The sequence below is a fragment of the Corythoichthys intestinalis genome, chromosome 5 (assembly GCF_030265065.1).
Source record: "Corythoichthys intestinalis isolate RoL2023-P3 chromosome 5, ASM3026506v1, whole genome shotgun sequence".
Classification (NCBI taxonomy): Eukaryota; Metazoa; Chordata; class Actinopteri; order Syngnathiformes; family Syngnathidae; genus Corythoichthys; species Corythoichthys intestinalis.
The window spans coordinates 56805474-56827833 of NC_080399.1; the positions used below are offsets into that span (position 1 = coordinate 56805474).

At 38.8% G+C, this 22360-nt stretch overlaps 1 protein-coding gene across 2 annotated transcripts in view; it reads left to right on the top strand.

Moving 5' to 3' along the window:
• The window catches only part of LOC130915833 (transcriptional enhancer factor TEF-1-like), a 106237-nt gene that overhangs the window by 32331 nt on the left and 51546 nt on the right, over positions 1–22360 (top strand). For both annotated transcript variants that reach the window (XM_057835955.1, XM_057835954.1), the window contains one exon: positions 12882–13262. In XM_057835955.1, the coding sequence (XP_057691938.1) occupies positions 13058–13262 (205 nt within the window). In that variant the 5' untranslated portion in view covers positions 12882–13057. The remainder of the gene's footprint in view (positions 1–12881; positions 13263–22360) is intronic.

The following is a 22360-nucleotide window of genomic DNA, read 5'->3' on the forward strand; positions in this document are numbered from 1 at the left end:
GAAGGACGGGATTTTATAACCGGACATTACATAATTTTTGGTTGGCATCGGCCACAAAATAAACCACAAGCTAATTTCCAAGCACTGCGATTGGCTTGCGATCAGTTCAGGGTGTACCCTGACTCATGCCTATATTTATATGGGATACGCTCTAGCATCACTGCGACCTTCGTGAAGATAAGCGGTAACGTAAGATCAATTTTGCTGTCCATGGCTCATTATTATTGTTCTCCAAGATCGTTACCATGAGTTACCACTGTTTAAGCCCTTTAATGAGTGATTGAATAAGTGAGTGAATCATTGTTAGCCTTTTTGTTTAGAATGCAAACATTGTTTTGAAGCCTGTGGTCTCATGTGGGAGTTTTGGAATCAACTGAATGCTTAGAAAAGTAAAAAGATTGTTATTGAAGATCAACAAGATCTTGATTTTTGTTTTGTGATACTTGCTTTTATTTTGGCGCAAGAAGCATAGAGCAGGTAGTACTTCCACACACAAGGAAGAGCGCATTTGATCCCACGAAGAAGTCACAGAGCAAGTGAGAGAGGGAGGGGAAAGATAGCTTAGCTCGTTGTCTAGCTTGGACTTAGCTCCAACGTCTTAGCGAGGACAGTACAAGGATGTTGAATACATGTTTTTGGATAGTTATTTTGAGTTTTAGGTGGTATCTAGGGGTACTTAAATGGTTAAATTGTGACTTAAGCGGAAATTCGGGTTACGTTGCCGGCGTAGGAACGGAGCTCGTTCGAAACCCTGGGACGTCCTGTGTTAACATAGAAATAAAAAATTAATGATTAGAGATTAGTTGATTCAACTAACCCAGTTGTGTCAATATTGAAGAACCAATAAGAACTCTCTCCAAGTGAAACATTAGCACCATTTTACATCATTAGAACAACATGCTTCGGAGGCTTTTGGCCATGGTCTTTACATGCACATAAACATGTGTTTGGCTTGTAGGGGTGCTACAACAAACTAGTGGGCTAGACAAAAAGCAAAAGGAACACCAAGGGAGATCATGAGGGTCCAAGGCAGCTGCAGGATAGTGGCTTGATGCCCTGCGTGTGTTCTGCTGAGCGTTTGGCACTAACGCCATGAATCCTGCTGTCCTGGCTGGAGTGTTCCAGGCCTGCCTGCCTCCCTGCCTGACGACAAACACGCACCCACGCACACACACATGGATGAGAAGGGGTAACTCGGGGTCTGAAGCCCGGTAGTCAGAGTGGATTGTTGTGTGACTAATGTTTCTCTTCAGTGTCCATCTGTTACTGGGCCCCTCTCATGTGAGAATCTCATCAAAACTCCTTTTGCTCCCTTCAATAACTCCCTCGTGAGCACATCCAGATGAATTAAAAGACAAACAATGTCTCCAAAAGCAACATAAGCTGCTTTCGGACTATAGGAACCTAAGTACTTAGTTCCTATAACTATAGGCCTCTCAAGTAGTTATAGGAACTATCCTTTGCCAGGCAGTCGTGTGGGCATATGGATACTGCACTTGATACGAACTTCTGTGACGTTGTAGTCTGGGCTAATGACGCATTATTTACTCGCCACACCCACCTGAGGTAATTAGCAACTTCGCTAACATATATTTCCATGTCAAGTTGTGCATTGTTTGGTGGTGTGCAATAGTTATTCCAGAGGCAGAACGTTTAAAACCAGGATTAAGTACAGCGGTAACACTACAAACTTGCAAAATAGTACAGAAATCTGTCAAAACAAAGTATATTGGTTATGGTCTTATTTCTAAAGACGCTTTGTTTGTTTCCAGAAAATGTGGAATTCATTCCACCAGTGTAAATTTTGTTGTATTGTTGAGAGAAATAAGTACCGTGCTGCCTTTGAAACAGCTAATGTTTTTGCACCTTCTTGTGAAAAAGAGCATTTCAAGAAATAAGTTCTGCTTTTAAAATGGTTAAAAAAAAAAAAAAAAAAGCAGTAAGGGCAGCTCTTTGTTGTATGGGCATGTTTCCATTGTTCCTGTTGAATCATTAGGATATTTTAAATAAATAATCGACATAAATTTGTTTGGCTACTTTATTAATTACTAATGTCATCACAATAATCATGATAATCGTGATTATCGTCAATACTGTGATCATCGTTTAGTAATTGAATCGTAGCGCCCTGAATAGTAATCGAATCTAATCGTAGGGTGCCTAAGATGACACATCCTATCGAGGACACAGCGGCAATCCTTGCATGTAGGAAGGAAATAGTTTCCATCGGCAAGCAAATCCAGTGTCTAACGATGAGACTGGAAGAACACAACAATGAGACTGGAAGAACACACAGATTTTGTACAGGGTATTTTTTTGTATGTACATATATACATTATATATACGTATATTAGGCCTGAATGATATTGGAATAAACTATTTTTTTCGATTTTTGGGGGGTTTGCGATGTTATATAGACCCCAATCACCAACGTCACACAATCACGTGATTGCTGTATTGTGTCGCCATATTGTCCGTCATTGTGTGTCTGGATTGTCATTGATCGTAGTTTCTAAAGGTGGATTCACTTGCCCCGGTGCTTTCAGACGCTGTAAACTCATTGGATGAGTTGCATAAAAGCCGTTTTTGGAAAAGCTTCGGTCGCTCCAGATCCATATTTGATGCCCAAACCGATGTTTCCTCCCGTGCGTCAGAGCTCGTCCTGAGACCACAAAATTTCCAATCATACTCCAGTTTATGTCACAATGAGGAGTCGGGTACCCAAAATCGGCACCGGCCCGAATATAAACTGACATTTGGTCAGCTGAGCATCACCGTTGTCACGATTGTCAAATGAAACTTGATCGACAACGGGCCGGTATGTGCCGAAAAATAGCTGCCCCGCGTGAAATGTCCCCCCTGACGGGAGCGCTTATTTATAAGGCTTTATTGACGTGACGATTTCATGGACGCATTACAGTAATGCATTTACGACTGTAAGATCAGTTTTAAATAATTAAATTACACAAAATAGTAGTACTGTATTTTAGTAACAAATCGTAGACTGGGCCACATAACCATCTTTGAACATAAATGTATTAAGTCTACAGGTTTTCACGACCATATCCCAATGACAATCACACAGGTATGACATTTATTAGTTCAAGTAGAGTAAAATAATACATATTCACGGTATAAGAAAGTCGTTTCCGTGTGGGCGCTCCCGTCAGGGGGTACATTTCACGCAGGGCGGCTATTTTTCGGCACAACACGTTGCGCTCACCTTCTTGCTGCGCGACCGTGGCGACGAGCTTCGTAGTCTCCGTCTGATGATGTCTGTGATCGTGTTGGCATCATATTGATGTTTTCGCCGCTGTCTAACGGCTGTCGATACAAACGCATCATGGACCGAGATAAAACAAACCGTGCTGCTTTCGAGATTTGCCCTTTTAACAATGGGCACACAGCAACTACTAAAATGACCGTTTATCTTCTCTGTTACTGCAACCAACCGCCACACATGCCTTCACCATTTTGATTAATCAATGTTAACAATTGTCAGGAAGGTTTTTGGGTTCGTTTACTAGGCGGTGATTCCTTATACAAGCAGAAAAACACGCAGTAATAGGAGGAATGTACGTAGCGGTAATATGTAAACACGATGAGCTGACGGACAATATTTCGGCACCAGTCAGGGGGGCGGAGGTGTGACGTCACGTGACTGGGGTCTATTGCAATATTTGAAAAGAAAAAAAAAAAAAAAAAAAAAAAAAAATATATATATATATATATATATATATATATATATTTTAAAGAAATTGTCACTAGATGACTTGAAAAGCTGTTTGGAATGACTTTGGATGATTCACCGTAACCACAGTTTACAGTGATCCCTCGTTTTTCGCGGTTAATGGGGACCAGAACCTGCCGCGATAAGTGAAAAACCGTGAAGTAGCGCCCACCCCCTCCCCCCAAAAATGTTTTTGTTGTATTTTTGGTGTTTGCTCAATGTATTTATTCAGATTTAGCATTGGAAAGAGATACATCTAAGACATGTTTTTTCACTTTTTTTCCCCAAATTATGATTAAAAAAAAACTATATCAATCAATGGTTTTCAAGCACTTCAAATATAATAATTATGATCAGTTTTAAACATAACTGTCCCACCGAATCATTTTTAAACCAGTATAAAGTACTGTCGTAGAAAAAATCTTGGCTTTATAAAATGCTTCTGTTTACCTACTTTGGCTGTGACTCCTGGAGTGACATGCAGAAATTACAAACTCCTCAAGATCCCTTCTGGCGTTTATTGCCACGACACAACATGTCTGGCTGCCGCGAACTTCTCTGCACAGACACACACATTCATCCCAGCGCACACTTCATTGCGCAGCAACTATTTAACAAGTTAAACGATGATTGACGTACGAAGCGCATGTGAAGTCCGCTTCTCTGGCAAAATCAAACACAACCATCTGTCAACATCGTTAACTTCAATATGCAAGTGCCGCAGTTACTAAGGAAAAAAAGCTGGGAGAGGGAGCGAGGCTTTGCGGAGAGCATGAAGTTTGTGGATTTTTTAAATTTTTTATAACTAAAGCACGTCCATGCGATGGGACTATTGCACTCGTGCACATCGCGATGGTGATGTTTAAATGATATATCATTCAGGCTTAATATATATACTGCGGCTCCTTGAGACGAGCAATTATGGAAGGGGCGTAGCTGCTGATTTTAGTGAATCACCAAATGCCTACGTAATGTAATTTCTACAGCCACACTGAAAGTACCTCCTTCAGAGTAGGAACTAATGGTTTTTGGAACTCGAGTTCCTGGTCCCTAGTTCCTACTTGTGCGAAAACGCAAATGACATCATCGTCCCTCAAAACCTTCTAGGAACTGCAGATACAGTGCCTTGCAAAAGTATTCGGCCCCCTTGAATTTTGCAACCTTTCACCACATTTCAGGCTTCAAACATAAAGATATGAAATTAAATTTTTTTGTCAAGAATCAACAACAAGTGGGACACAATCGTGAAGTGGAACAACATTTATTGGATAATTTAAACTTTTTTAACAAATAAAAAACTGAAAAGTGGGGCGTGCAATATTATTCGGCCCCTTTACTTTCAGTGCAGCAAACTCACTCCAGAAGTTCAGTGAGGATCTCTGAATGATCCAATGTTGTCCTAAATGACCGATGATGATAAATAGAATCCACCGGTGTGTAATCAAGTCTCCGTATAAATGCACCTGCTCTGTGATAGTCTCAGGGTTCTGTTTAAAGTGCAGAGAGCATTATGAAAACCAAGGAACACACCAGGCAGGTCCGAGATACTGTTGTGGAGAAGTTTAAAGCCGGATTTGGATACAAAAAGATTTCCCAAGCTTTAAACATCTCAAGGAGCACTGTGCAAGCCATCATATTGAAATGGAAGGAGCATCGGACCACTGCAAATCTACCAAGACCCGGCCGTCCTTCCAAACTTTCTTCTCAAACAAGGAGAAAACTGATCAGAGATGCAGCCAAGAGGCCCATGATCACTCTGGATGAACTGCAGAGATCTACAGCTGAGGTGGGAGAGTCTGTCCATAGGACAACAATCAGTCGTACACTGCACAAATCTGGCCTTTATGGAAGAGTGGCAAGAAGAAAGCCATTTCTCAAAGATATCCATAAAAAGTCTCGTTTAAAGTTTGCCACAAGCCACCTGGGAGACACACCAAACATGTGGAAGAAGGTGCTCTGGTCAGATGAAACCAAAATTGAACTTTTTGGCCACAATGCAAAACGATATGTTTGGCGTAAAAGCAACACAGCTCATCACCCTGAACACACCATCCACACTGTCAAACATGGTGGTGGCAGCATCATGGTTTGGGCCTGCTTTTCTTCAGCAGGGACAGGGAAGATGGGTAAAATTGACGGGAAGATGGATGCAGCCAAATACAGGAACATTCTGGAAGAAAACCTGTTGGTATCTGCACAAGACCTGAGACTGGGACGGAGATTTATCTTCCAACAGGACAATGATCCAAAACATAAAGCCAAATCTACAATGGAATGGTTCAAAAATAAACGTATCCAGGTGTTAGAATGACCTAGTCAAAGTCCAGACCTGAATCCAATCGCTAATCTGTGGAAAGAGCTGAAGACTGCTGTTCACAAACACTCTCCATCCAACCTCACTGAGCTCGAGCTGTTTTGCAAGGAAGAATGGGCAAGAATGTCAGTCTCTCGATGTGTAAAACTGATAGAAACATACCCCAAGCGACTTGCAGCTGTAATTGGAGCAAAAGGTGGCGCTACAAAGTATTAACGCAAGGGGCCGAATAATATTGCACGCCCCACTTTTCAGTTTTTTATTTGTTAAAAAAGTTTAAATTATCCAATAAATTTTGTTCCACTTCACGATTGTGTCCCACTTGTTGTTGATTCTTGACAAAAAATTAAAATCTTATATCTTTATGTTTGAAGCCTGAAATGTGGCGAAAGGTTGCAAGGTTCAAGGGGGCCGAATACTTTTGCAAGGCACTGTATTTCCTACAGTGCAAAAGCGGCTAATGTTGGTTACAACATCAACCTGATGTTGATGATGATGATGGCATTTCTATGTATCGTTTGTTTTCCCTTTGCCTGCTTTGGTTTTCTCCGGGTACCCTGCTTTCCTCCCATATCCTCAAAAGATGCATGATAGTCTGATTTCACTCTCTAAATTCTCCATAGGTTAATTGTGTGTCTGTGAAATGTTATTTGTCTATATGTGCCATGTGACTGTCTGGCAACGACCTGCCTCCTGCCTATCGTTAACTGGGAGAGGCTCTAGAACCCCTGCAACCCTTTTGAGGATAAATGCCGCAGATTATGAACAAATTGATGGTATCGAAATTATATCGGCATCGGCCGACATCCTGGTTCAGGGATTGAAAAGCAAGTGGGAAAAATGTGAATCAGTGCATCCCTAGTTGCAGCTTAAACGTATGATATTGGAGTTAGGTTTTCTAACACATTTCAGTTTATGCATACTAAAGTCTTTATTTCTCATGTGGACGTGAATGATGCCCACACTAGCTGTATCTGCACATTGTCACACACACCGTCAGCATTCGTGGAAACAACTTGCAACTTGCTGAATGAATGGATTGTTGTTTGAATGGAAAACAAGGGGGTGTTAGGACAGGAGAGGAGAGGGAATGGAAGTAAAGGGCAGGAATTTGGAGAGGAAACATAAAATGGAAGTGAACAGAATGAACATGGAAGGGCCACTAGAGACCAAACACTTGTAAAAACACATCTCATTCACTGCATCTACTGGGGTGTCCAAGTCATCTGATGTCTCCTGACAGCTTTGTTTGCTCTTATCGAGAGACCACTCACAGTAAAACTGTGTGGTCAATGTTGAAATTTCCCAAATGTAACACGCTCCCATACATGTTCCTTCTGCACATATGTGCATGCATGTTATTCTCCAGAAAACCTGCCACACAACTACACACAATTCAATCTGTTTGTTCATGCTGTGGCAAGTGAGAGAGCATGAGAAGTGTGAACAGTTGAGCCCTGACAAAATGACATGTTTGCCCAAGGAGCTGGCACTGCTAGTGTGTGTGAGGGTGTGAGTAGTTTATGCCAACCCTGCTGTTGCCCATCGGGGATTTTAGGCGAATTGTAAGCAGCTGGCAACCAGCTACTTTTTTTTCTCCTTTTCTGCTAGTTCTGGTGTGTAGTGGTTTTTGCTCTACTTAATGTAATGTAGGAATAAATGCAATTCTGTAAAATAGCCATGCACCGATATTGAAAATTCTTAGCCAAAATTGGTTTTGGTTGTCGGCCTCAGTTTTCTCATATTTGCCTCTCAATTATTTAAAATATTTTTTTAAATTATATGTAAATTTAGTGCCGCAAGGTGGGTGAGTGGTTAGCACATACGCGAACTGTGAGGCGGACAGATTTAACACAAAATTAAATGTTTAACTTGACCCACTATACTATGGAGAAAAAAGCATGTTCACAATGCTTATAATCATTTGCGACTGGTTCACAGATACCCCATTTGTACTTTATTTTACTATTTGTATGATATTTTGGTATTCTGTTGATTTCATTTGTGGTTCCAGATGGTAATTAAAGGAATCATTTTGATTTCTTTTCCCGGAGTGGCATTTGAACGTACTTAATTGTGCTTGCTTGTAGTCGAGTCACCATGAAAAAGGAGCTTTGTGTGCACGCGGAAACGAGAGCAAAATAAGTTTCCAAAGCTGGAAAACAACCTGATAGCCCTGTTTTGAGCTGCTCAAAGGGAGCAAGAAGGGAGAAGATCGAAAACTGGGAAGTCAATGTCATCGGTGCTCTTTCACTATAAGTGCTAATATCTGCACTGAGCCACACATCCTCATTCTCTGCTGGAGTGCACTCGAGAAGTGCACGTTTTTTGCTTGCGCCAAAGCAATTTTCGGTTTCGGTACTATAATTTTGGACCAAAACCACATTTTCAGTCACATTTTGGCCAACATTTTTAATGCATCTCTACTGATTATTGGTGTTCATGAAAAGAATGAATAATATGTCTGGAACAGTTGACAGGTCGACCATGTGGAACAAAATGCTCTATTTTTTAATCAACACATGCAAGCTATACAGTAAAGCAATGTTTTGGTGTCAAAATAAAAGTGATGTTATCTAAGAACAGTGTTTTCCACATGGTTAAAGTAGATCGGGGTGCACACACTATTTTGCCTTGTAACCTACTTTTCAAACAAAAAATGATGTACTGTTTTTTTCAGACTATAAGTCGCACCAGCCATGAAATGGCTAACGAAGAGGAAAAAAACATATATAAGTCGCACCAGAGTATGAGTCGCATTTTGGGGGGAAATCTACTTTTAAAAAATCCAACATATAGAACATATATGTCATCTCGAAAGGCATATTTAAAATAAAAATACAATAGAGAACAACATGCTGAATAATTGTACAGTATGATAATGTTACATGATGCATGAACAACACAATGCGAACGTGGCCGGTATGTTAACGTAACATAGCTATTAAGAGTTATTCAGGTAACTATAGCGTAAAGAACATGCTAACAGGTTTACCAAACCATCAGTGTCACTCCAGAACATAAAAATAACATGTGAAATGATATAATAATGTGTTAATAATTTCACACATAAGTCGCACCCCCAGCCAAACTATGAAAAAAACTGCGACTTATACGCCGAAAAATACGGTACCTACACGCTATAGCAGGGGTTGAGGGGGTGGGGAGTGGGGGGGTTGCATGATCACATATGTTGCTCATACAACATATTGACTATGTACATTAAAAAACAATCAAACAAACAAACAAAAAATATATATATATAGTGGAAATCACTCAGGTGACTTGAAGTTCAGCTCTGAGACCCTCAATTTGGCCAAATTATATGCATGTGTGATACATTATTGGATAGCTTTAAACCTCAGTTTTCTGGGGAAAGAAAATTTTTGAACAGTAGGGCATTAAAAAAAAAAAAGTAACCCCTAAACCCTAACTCGAGGTGAGAGCATGAGAGAGCATAATTAAAGACACCATGATTTTAACGAGATATTTTCGCATACTTACTTGTTTCGATCCAAAAACTGCATGTAGCATAGCATGCATCACCGAGTGTCAAGACACAGCTGTGAATGCCCAATGCCGGACTTTTTAATTTGATAAAATTGGCTGCACCACAAGCTCAATGCACATGTGAAGAGCAATGCAAAATACTCTGATACAATATTTACGGCTGATGATTATATCAGGCTGCCAAGAGGATGTTGAACAAGGGGACCCAATATGCAGGGGAAAACAAGGAGTTAAACAAGGGAGAAGGGTGCTAATGCAAAACTTAATGATCATTTATTTAGCTAAGAACTTTCTCTTTAACAAAATAGAAAATATTGCTGCAACTAACGGTTATTTATATAATCAATTAATCAGACAAATAATTAAACGATGAATCGGATAAATGTCATTTTTTTTTCAATTACCGGTACCTTCACAATTTAACTTGTTAAAGTTGTTTTAGGCATGTGGTAATTAACAATGAAGACAAATTGGATGCCTATTTCCTTGCAAAAATAATAGTTTCAGCTTTCTGACTTGACTGCAGTCTACAACTATACTGTACATAAAACTTGTTAATGTTTTTAAGAAAGGTTCTGGGTAATTTCTCAAATAAACAAAAAAAGTTCTGCTGATTGACATTTTTCTTTCTTGTTGGCAAAGCGCTGATATAAATTGTGTCATTGACTCATTTACTTTCTTTAAACAGACCAAAAAACAACATCGAATAAGGAGGAGGCAGACTGTAGTGAATGTTTTCTTTATCAGACAGTTGTTCATAAATACAATCCAATTCCAAAGCGCACTCTCTTGTATCACAATTTACAGTTTGAATGGGAGTTTGTGTTGAAGGGACACTCTAAGCTGTTATACGAATGGGTGAATGTGTGTGGTTTCTAGAGGTGTGCATCGGCACTGTCCTCACGATTCGATTCGATTACGATTCGGAGGGCCACGATTCGATTCGATTCGATTTGATTCAGAGGGCCACGATTCGATTCGGTTCGATTCGGCAATGCATCACGATGCAGTAAAGCCTGGGATGCATTAAAATGCTAAAGCAAAGCATATTTTTCGTGAATCATGAGGCAACACAAGCGGTCAGACATTAAACAACTTTTTATAGGCTCTTGTGTCATTCCTGGTTGTAGTCAAATGAAAATAGTAATATATATAAAAATTATAAAAAAAAAAAAACATCACAGCATTTAATTAGTGCTTTGAATGAGACCAGGGCTTTCTTTTTTTTTTTTTTTTTTTTTTTACACACAGTAGCAGCCTTTCATTTTTTACACACCGCATAAGTTTGGTCAAGTTTCCCACCAACCTCATAGAAGCCAAAATGTCTCCATATGCCTGCTTTCAATGTCTTTGGTGCGTCAATAATCTTTCACGCTCCCTCTTTCTCCGCTTCAGCCATTGTTGTTATGTCTTATCTCTCTGCTTTCTCGTTTGCCACTGCGCAATTGCGCATGTCTGTGACGTTACTCCCGTGAGGAAGCAGATTTAGGTTCCTCGTCCCCACTGCATTGCTTGTACAGTAGCTCCCTCTACAGGTAAACATGAGAATAATAATACAAATGGGGAAACCAAATCCATTGCATCACCGGAAGATTTTTGAACGGACTTATATATTTTAATATGTGCTGAATCGATTCGGCTTGTTGCCCGCATCGAATCGCATCGTCCATGGCCCGCATCGGGATGCATCGCCGCATCGATTATTGTTGACACCAGTAGTGGTTTCTGTATAGAAAGAAATGAGACAACTTAACTATTTAACAATGACTCAAGTCCTAATATGCTTCTCCAAAACAATACAAACGGCCACTTTAGACTCTAATCACTAATTAGCATAATCGCTAGCTAGATAAGTGCTCCGTGCTAGGTAGTAACGCATCATCAACAGAATACAAACAATACAATTGGCTTCATTTGCTCACCTCTGACGGAGGCACACCGGATCTAACAACACAAAGACAATCTAACTCTCGACAGTTTGTTATTGATGCAGTAACCCAACCTGAGTGTAGCAGTGAACTCTCTCTCTCTTGGTTATGGCGCACATGCGCAGCCTCTCATTACACACAAATAAGTACCCTAACGGGACTGCTCATTGCTACCAGCAAAAATCCATTATCAAACTCTTTGGCAACTAATTTGTTTATCGATTTTGATCGATTAGTTGTTGCAGGATTTATATACACAAACGTCAAAGTACCAAATATACTTACTGCAAACCGGACTAAGACAGGGGACGCGCATACATGAGGGAAATGGAACATAGACCAAGACCTGACAAAGAGTAACTTAAATACACAACACAACAAGAGAATTGACACATCTGAAAATAAAGGAGAAGGAGTTGCAGCCGATCGGTCAGGCACAACAGAGCTCAGAAAACACTGGTGAAACAAATGGAGTAATAACATGGAGAACAGAAACGGAGCAAAAACAAAACACAAACCCAGATCCTAATGCAGGAGGCTTTTGACACAATCTAGAAACAGTGAGCTACTGAAAAGAACAGTGTATGATTGGATTGAGAAGTCTAAGACTGGCTGGGACACACAGGAGACATGCAGAACAGTCAGTGGTAGAGGCAGTTGGATGTTGTGCTCTTTCTGCATGTCTCATGCTTTGGATAGACTATGAAATATTCTTATCTAAAAAAAAAACCTCAATAGCCTTAGCTATCTAGACCCCATAGGTCATCTGGAACCAGTCTGCTTTGTGTTCCAAGAACAAGAACCAAGCAGAATGATGAAGCATATACTAGTAGTTACAGTACTATCCTTCTCACCTCTGGAGCAAATTACCTGAAGGTCTGAAGTGTGGTCAAAGAGTTAGCTCCTTTAAATCAGATATTAAAACGCTAGTGTTTACTACAGCCTATTCATAAGTGTCCCTCTCGTCCAAGTTCTAAAATGGATGACTTTTGCTTCTACCCATTTGTTTGTTTTGTTTGTTGTTCCTGTTTTAATCGTTTTTCTTTTTAACTGTCTTAATAATTTAAAGTGACTTTTATGTATCATTTTATTTATATTTCAATTTTTCAATTGTGCCTTGCTAATTTTCATGTGATATAAAGCACTTTGAATTAATTACTTTTTGTTAAATTGTGCTACCCAAATAAATTTGCTTTGCTTGTCCAGTTCTAGTTGTAATGCTATTTTTGAAGTGAATTAATTCATCTACTTACAGGAATATAGCAATTATACCGATATACCATTTATGTTATATCAAGCTACTAAATAATAAGGACTCATCATTTGGAGTTATTTGAGCTTTGAATTTTCTATATGATTTTATACCTTAACATTTCTTTCCCTTGTCTTGTTTACATAGGCTTCCTGACACCTTCCATGGGATTTTGACCAACTTTTTTCTTTTCTATGGTGTGGCCACAAAATTTGGGGGAATATTTTGGATTTTAACCATTTTGCCGCTACCCTTTCAAAACAAACCAGCTTGCTGCCTGGTGCACTGACCATACCCCGGCTAGTCAATCCAAGCTGCCCAGAATGGAACGTAGCAGTTGGAGTGGCAGTGAGAGTCCCGGGGATGACATGGATAGACTGAGTGACTCTGGGGGGGACAAGACAATGGACGGGGATCCTGAGGGCGTGTGGAGTCCTGACATTGAGCAAAGCTTCCAGGAAGCTCTTGCTATTTATCCACCATGCGGAAGAAGGAAGATTATACTGTCTGATGAAGGAAAGATGTATGGTAAGTTCTTATCAACACTGTCATGTCAAATTAGTGGTGTAATGCTCATTTATGAATTGTACTAGCTAAGCACCCATCAAAAATGATTTGTGTGCTTGCAAAAGATTTTGCGAGTGTGAAAATATTTTTTGCACTTACCAAAAGATTTTTTGTGTGTGAACATATTTTTGGGCTTTGAAAAAAAATTTTTTGTTCTCACTGAAGTTCAAATTGACCCTCTGTCTCATTTGTACGAAACACAAACCTAGTGCAATATTTTTTGAGAACATGACTAACTGGCTACCTTGCAATTGACTGGTGACCTGTCCTTGTTGTAGCTTGTTTTATTGAATTCCACGATGAAAGGCACAAATGTGTTAATCATCGTTTAGCATGTACATTCTAGCGGTAGCCTAGTCTGTGGCAACTCATTCATCGTGTAAGTGAGAGGCTGTTCTAAGCAGCGTGAGCGTCAAAGTGTGAGTGAATTTGAGTGGACCCACTCAATGAAACATTTTATGAAGACAAGCATTTTTCGACTTTATTCTTGTTTTAAAAAAAAAAATCTCATTATGTATGCGGCACGGTGGCACAGTGTTTAGCACATCCACCTCTGGGATTGTGGGTTCAATCCCTTTCTGTGTGGAGTTGTGCATGTTCTTCCCTTACCTGCGTGGGTTTTCTCCCGGTTCCTGCCACATCCCAAAAAAACATCCATGGTATGACGATTGACAGAGGTGGATAGAGTAGCCAAAAATTTTACTCAAGTAAGAGTAGCATTATTTCAAAATAATGTTACTAGAGTACTAAAAGTAGTCATCCAAAAAAATGTACTCAAGTACAAGTAAAAAAGCATCCAGTGAAAAGAATACTCAAGTAATGAGTGACATTTTGAGTAATTGCTTATTTTTGTTTAATTTTTTTTCTCTCAGCACAAACTTATTTATATGAACCACCACCTTAAGCTTCGTCACCTACTGTAGGTGCTCTGCTGGTCCATCTAACTGATGACTATGGATGGCACGATACACTTAACTCACAATACGATTTACCTCAACATTCCAGGGTCATGGTACGATATCAGAAAATGATTTTAAAAAGTATTATGTAATTAAAATGTTTTTTTTTTTTCAGTTGCACATTTAATTGCAGTACAGAAACAGTATAAAGCAGACGCAAAACAAAATGGGCTGTGGAAGAATATGATCTACATTAGGGCTACAACTAACGGTTATACTAATATGTATGTATAATCGATTAATCAGACGATTAATTAAATGTTTAATCGATTAATCGGATGAATGTCACTTTTTTTAATTACCTTCACAATTTACTTTGAAGTTGTTTTAAGCATGTTCTAAGTAACAATGAAGACAAAATCGATGACTATTTCCTTAACTATCATATAGTTGTTGCACTCTTTTTAAGAATGTAGACGGTAAGATGTCCGAAAATTACCAAAAATGTGAATTGTTGTTTTTAGGCACGGGCCGGTGTGAGACTCTGACGGTATGATAACCTTAAGCAAAAACATCACGGTTTCACGGTATTGCAATTAGGGCTGTCCCAAACGACTAATTTCCTCCCAATTAGTCAGCCGACTATTTTTATGATTAGTCGTATTAGTCTAATAATTAAAAAAAAATTTTTTTTTTACTACTTTAATAATGAAATTTTTGTTGAAGCTTATGAACTCATAAAAAACATTTTGGAACACGTAAATTCTTTATTAACGTATAAATAAATAACAAATATCAATAATAAATCACAAACAATGAGGTCAAATGCTGCTGGCATTAACTAGTGCAAAAAAAAATGTAAACGGAAACACTGAGACTTCACGTCTTTAACAGGAGTCAAAACAATTCTTACTCTTTTTGTGGTATGTCATTGTCTATATTGTTCTAAATGTTAAAATGAATTGCAATGTCCCGGACAACCATTTTCAGAATACATTGTGTGAGCTCAGATGCTTTTTCTGGTGTGCATTCCATATTTTTGGGGCAGGGGAAAAACTTTTGTTTGTTTTAACCTGAAAATAGATAAAGTAGAGGGCACACTGAAATATTACCACAATTATTTTGAATGAGAGACACACATACTCACAGTAACAAAAATTAAATATATAGTATTAATTTTATAGTATACTACTATATGTATTTCCACAATGGTACTTTATAACATAAAGTAACTAACATTAGTGCAGTCATGGATTACAGTAAGCAGGCCAGTGCTGTTTCCATATATATTTTTATTATATTATGTATATACATACAGGATATATGCATATATTTTCCCCAAGTGGGAGCTTCCATGATCCTGATAAAATTTAATCATAATTTTTTAAAAAATTATATAATATATATTTTAATTATTTTATTAAATAAAAATGCACGTTGATACGACGCACATAAAGGTAACTTCGATTTTTTAAAAAATCGTTAGAAAGTTGTATGGACTTACAAGTCGCTAGCTTGTTGTTTCTTGTTGTCTTCTACTTGGGTGACGGCCAGTGTTGTGAATCTTACTGAAAAAAAGTAATTAATTATAGTTACAAATTACTTCTCCCAAAAAGTAATTGCGTTAGTAACTCAATTACCTGAATGCAAGAGTAATTAGTTACTTGGCAAAGTAATTGGTGATAATTACTTTTTTTTTTTTCCCTAAAAAAAAAAACATTGGCCACACTATGTGAAGTTTTTTGTGGAGGTTTTTGGTACAATTGGCCCGAGCCCAATTCTTTACCCTAATTTACCCTTTACCCTGAATTAACTGTTAAAAAGTTGTTAAAATTGCTCCCATTATTGCATTAGTTCCCTTCTCTCTACTTTCGACATATGAAAGTTTTAAAACTGTTTCATCATTTAAAGATAGATTCAAGTCAAGATTTTGCCAATTTAGAAGTATTTTAGATAAAAAGTTACTTAGGTTCGCTAGGAAGGTTCTCTACAACAGAGCCGTCCTAAAAAGCCTACTGCTTTAAGATGGCGGCTGTCTACGAACGCATCTAGTGCCATGTCTGTCATTTTGCATCTAGTTATATCTATATACAGTACATGTGATATCTACCATGTCTACCATATCTACCATAACATGCGGGCGTAGTTTGTTGGCTATCGGCTACAACATGTATTATTGGAGCTACCTAGCATCGCGTTTGCTCGGCGTCACAACTTTCTTGCCTCCTCCCCGCTCTGTCGTCTCGGTGAGTCCGTCTCCCTCAGACTTTTCGAACAATATGGTAACGCATAGTAACGCATGCCTTTCCGTCCTCAGTAACGGTAACGGCGTTGCCAAGACGAGAAAAGTAATTAATTAGATGACCCACTACTGAAAAAAATAACGCCGTTATATTGTAACGCCGTTATTAACAACACTGGTGACGGCGCTTCAAGTGTTCGTTCATAGCCGACGTGCTCCCGTGGTATGCGAGCTCAGCTTAGCAAAGAGTACACACAGTGGCACCCTCCATATTTTCGTTGAAATAATTCCAGGCTCTGGCTATTCTGGTCCACTTTTTTGGCTTCATACCACTTTCACGTGTCACCAATTCTGCCCTTTTTGGTAATTGGCGGTGTTTTCAACTCCTCGCAGTAGTGAGGAGTGAACCGGCGATTCACTTGGCTCGTTGTCGTCGGTTCGTCCGATTTTCCTCCTCATGAAGGCGGCGGCGTGCATAAAAACACCGAGAGGCGTCGGATGGCTCTTTATGGATACGTTTATTGACCAAAACAAAAATGTGGGGGATGCAGCCACTGAACTCCACGCTACCCCCGCACTTTCCCAACTCACCGATCTTGCTCCCTCTCTCTCACTCGCCCACTTTCTTCCTCTTTGCTCAATCTGACAATGCCGGTCACATTGAAATAACAGCGGCCCTCTTAGTAACAACCGCTTGCATCGCGGTATAAGTATAATGTTAAATTAAATAAATAAAAAAGATAACAAAAAAATAAATGAAATATTCTAATTAAAATTAAATTGGCATTCTAATGAGCCACATTACCTCCCTCGTTAGCAACCTTACGTTACAGTATGTTTTACCAATGCGAGACACACTACACAAGCTGGAGTTAACTGTCGTAGCTAGTAGGAAACGTTCATGACAGCGTTTATGTGAAATCATATTAGAGATATTGCCCTCTCTGGTAGCCACCCCTCCCAAACATGTTTTACATGTCGGTTGGCCCACCTAAGCCGCGGCTGTCTGTAATTTTCCTGTACCTGAAGTATTCCCATACCACTGACTACGTTTTCTTCGATGGGGAAAAATTTCAGGTGTTTCATGTCCTCCAGCCAACGTGCAGCACATCGACTCACTGACCCTTAGCAACAACTTGAGGGGATGGGTGAACACTGAATTTTTGGGACATAAAAATAGCTAATACCGTACGGACGGTATGACGGAAAATTTTAACGGTTTTGAAACCTTGACGTTTTAATACCACGGTATACCTTAAAACAGGTAACCGGCACATGCCTAGTTGTTTTTCAAAGTAAAAGCAGATTTTTTTTCACGTCCTACTTTGGCTTAACAAAAATGTAATGATGAAATATAACGTATAAATCTGAAAATATTTACAACTGAGAAGTTAAATGTTTGTTATAATTTCAAAAATTTGAACAAGTTTAAGGTGACGATGGTCCCAAACGATTAATTGGTTGTCAAAATAGTTGTCGATTATTTTGTAGTTTGTAGTCAATTAGTAGTCGATTAATTGTTGCACTTTAATCTACATTGTTGCTTGTTTTTGGTAGCCCTTTTAATTTTTGTCTTCGTCTTTTGGACGAAAACACTTATTCGTCTTCGCCATATTTTAGTCATTTCAAAATGTGTTCGTTTTTGTACACGTTTGAGTCGACGAAAACTTCGTCTGGTTTTAGTCAACAAATATTTGCAAGTTTTCATCTGACATTTTTAGCTGCTTTTAGTTTGTAAAAACAATCAAAGCTATCCAATATTAGAGCTTACTTGACAACAGCAATAACAAGCAAGGGAGCGAGCTTAATTAAACAGAAGCAGCAGACTGATTCACAGACAAGTGGGTCTCAAGCTGGTACCCGGAGCGACTTTCTCCCAACAGGTCACTTCTACCAGCGAAACATGATAATTAAAGAAAAATTAATAGTGTTACCTCCCATCACTGTGGCTCTTAGTGTGATCTGTAGAAAGTACAGAGCGCAGAGAATCACACTTAAGTAGGTCGTGTCGTCAGACAAAACTAGCATTCGTTTCGTAATGTTTTAGTCTCCCGAGACATGTTTTTAGCTTATTATCGTCTCGTCATCATCCTGAAAAAAATGTTCGTCGGTAAAATATTTTTGTTATTGTCATCGTTGGTGAAAACAACAGTGGTCATCTAGAGCTAGTGAAATATCCCCCCATTCCGAAGAAAAACAAACCGTTTAAAGCCAAACACTCTGGAAAAGTGATTATTTCTAAATCAAAATGAATAACAAATTATCCTCATATCAATTGTTGCATTTTTTTAATATAGTAAGTTAGTAAACCACACACATTCATATATTTTTTTAAACAAATAGCCATAGAGTTCTCAACACTTGGCCTCTTAGGCTTCAAAACCACTTTATAGCGCCATCGAGCAAACAACCCACCATGAAGCTTGGAACCAATTGGATGCAAAGCCTCATTTCTATGGCCATCGTTGCTCAATGTAATCTCTCACTGGCTTTGGGAGTGACATACAACCTCTGCTACCGCCTGCTCTCAACACTATTGTTGTACATTATATTACTACACGTGCCTCATGCCTCCCAGCATGCAATGCGGCGCTACTGGTCTCAATTAAGTTCATGTTCCCTGCTAATTATTTTATTTTAATAATTGCTAGTTATGCTATTTAGTTTGTTGTTATGTCATAATTCTTGTTTCGTTTTGAAATCGTGAGTTTGATTGACCTCCGATTTATGACCTGATATCACTCTTCTCTGTTAGATGGGTTAAAGCATGTTCTCATGCTTACACATTACATGCAGGAATTGGTTCACCTTGCATATTGAGTAGGAGTGGGAACCTCTTGGTACCACACGATATGATACCAATTGCGATACAAAGCTCACGATAATGATGATCTAACGATATGGTGATACAACGATTATCGATACATTGGTCAGGAAATCATTCTAGGATTTCCTACAAACAATTAAAAAACAGAAACACAAGTTTCTGCTGTGAATTGAAATGAATTTATCACTAGTAGACGTCCAATCCATTTGAACTGGGAGGGTGGAAGATCCCTCCCACTTCAAACGGATTTAATGTCTACGGCCGTCAGTGGCACCCATGCCAGACAATGAGGTAATTTTGGGCCATTTAAGATATTTACCTGTTGATTTTCTGTTACTTTCCTGTTAATTTTGGGGTATTTCATGGGTCACTTCCTGTTTATTCTGAGTTACAGAACAGGACGTGACCTGGGAATCACCCAAATGAATAGGCAGTGACTCAAACTCAACAAGAAATGACCTGCAAATGCCCTAAAATGAACAGCAAGTGACCTGTAAATGCCCTGAAAATCGGACCGAATGACTGTGAATGCTCTGATTTTGAATGAACGAACGTTCCCAGTCTAAATGGATGGGGCGTCGAGCACCGTCAATGGCAGGCTTAGAGTTAACTGAGACACTATTATGGTGGAAGATTTTGGGAGCAACTTGATGGTTCCTTTTTTTTTTCTTTTCTTTTCTTCAAAACATTGACACCTTTTTAAAACGATATCTCGATTCTTGACAGGAGCATATCGATAACCTTTTGGGATACAAAGTATCACGATATATCACAATTTCAATATTTTGTCACACCCATAATATTGAGCACCACAAAATGGCTAGTGGCTACTTGCACAAAAGTTGCTGGGTAAGTACAGCGATTCGACTAAAATATTTATGGGTTATATTGCTCAAATCATGTGGCAGTACATCTAGTGTGTATGTATGTCGTTCATTTTTTTTTTCTAATTGATATATGTGTGACGTAAACATGCATCGTTAAGTTTCATTTATCGAAGTACTGAATTGCAGTTTAAGTTACACAATGTTGTGTTTCAGTTTTGTGTATTTATGTAGCTAACATCAACAGAGATCCTTCACTCCTTTCAAATTGTGTTTCGGTTTGTAGTAGGGCTGTCAAAATTATCGCGTTAACGGGCGTTAATTAATTTTTTAAATTAATCACGTTAAAATATTTGACGCAATTAACACACTTGGCCCAGCTCAGACAGATTTAAATGACAGTAGAGTGAAAGGCCCACTTGTTAATTGTGTTTTGCGGAGTTTTGCTGCCCTCTGCTGGCGCTTGGGTGCGACTGATTTTATAGTGTAAGTAATTATTGCCTTCAACAATGGTGGGCTACTACTTTATTTTTTGATTGAAAATTTTACAAATTTTATTAAAACGAAAACATTAAGAGGGGTTTTAATATAAAATTTCTATAACTTGTACTGACATTTTTCATAAAGAACTACAAGTCTTTCTATCCATGGATCACTTTAACAGAATGTTAATAATGTTAATGCCATCTTGTTGATTTATTGTTATAATCAACAAATACTGTCCTTATGTACCGCATGTTGAATATATATATCCATCTTGCGTCTTATCTTTCCATTCCAACAATAATTTACAGAAAAATATGGCATATTATATAGATGGTTTGAATTGCGATTAATTGCGATTAATTACGATTAATTAATTTTTAAGCTGTAATTAACTCGATTAAAAATTTTAATCGTTTGACAGCCCTAGTTTGTAGACAACATTATTAGTCCTGCTGCTTTATGCACCAATAAAGAGTAACACGTGACATATATTTATCTATACCGCCACTGCTGGAGCTAATGTAGTCTCATATGCCATTAACATGCACGTACACACGCACGCACAAATGTATGCACGTACGCGGCGACAAAACGCAGCCGTGAAAGTTACCGCCCTCATTTTCATTTACCATGTGATAAATGGACTCATTGCATATCGCGACAGCCTTAACAACTTCAATAAAACATGTCATTAGTTTATTAGATGGACTTATGATCTGCAAGCTTGTTGTATCCTGTCGTCTTTCAAAATTACAACTGGGTGACAGCGCTTTAGGTGTTCATTCACAGCCGACGTGCAGTGAAGCTTGGCATTGAAGAGACAGGACACAACAGTGTACCCCCCTCCTTTGTTTCATTGAAATAAGTCAATGCTTTGGCCACTCTGGTTTGCTTTTTTGGATTTGTGCCACTTTCCCCGCTTGCATACCAATCGTCCTCAACTTTCCACGCATATATTTTTTTAACCCTTCATTAATCATCGACGGGATGTTGTGCTCGTCGACGCATTTACGTCATCAATGATGTCGACTAGTCAGGACAGCTCTAGCTCATGTTTTTTTTTTTTTTACTTAAAAAATACTTTAAAATAATATAAATAAATGTTCAGAAATGTTTTTTGTCAATTGATATTCATTAACCCAAAAAATGCTATATTACTCAAAACTATTCATGTTAACACGAATCAATTTATCATAAAAATAGTCCAGAGATTAGTCGTGAGAAAAACAATCGTTTGGGAGAGCCCTAAGGTGAACCATAGCCAGAGTGAGCTTAGAGCTACTTTCCCCGCTTGCATACCGATCGTCCTCAACTTTCCACGCATATATTTTTTTAACCCTTCATTAATCATCGACGGGATGTTGTGCTCGTCAACGCATTTACGTCATCAATGATTGTCAACTAGTCAGGACTTGCCTGGCACGGCCAGACTGTTCTCCCTGTATTTTTCAAACACTGAGAGAAAAGTCTGGGACCCAGCTCATTAACGGCCTCTCGAGCTGGTACAAAATCAATCGACAAATCAGATTCGTTTATTTGCGTGACGTGTTCTTAACGAGCAACGTCACTCTTGCGCGTCGGAAGTCGTTTCCACAACAACACAGATGGTGAACAGGAGAGCCGAGAATATGTTCCAATCCACGGTAAAATCAATTTTAAATTACCCAAAACACATCGACATGAGTCATTGACAACAGTCTGTCTCGCGCTAGCCATGTTTAATAAATTCCGCTCTCATCGTATGTTTCCTTTCACGCGCAAGTCCCTCGTCCTGCCCTCGT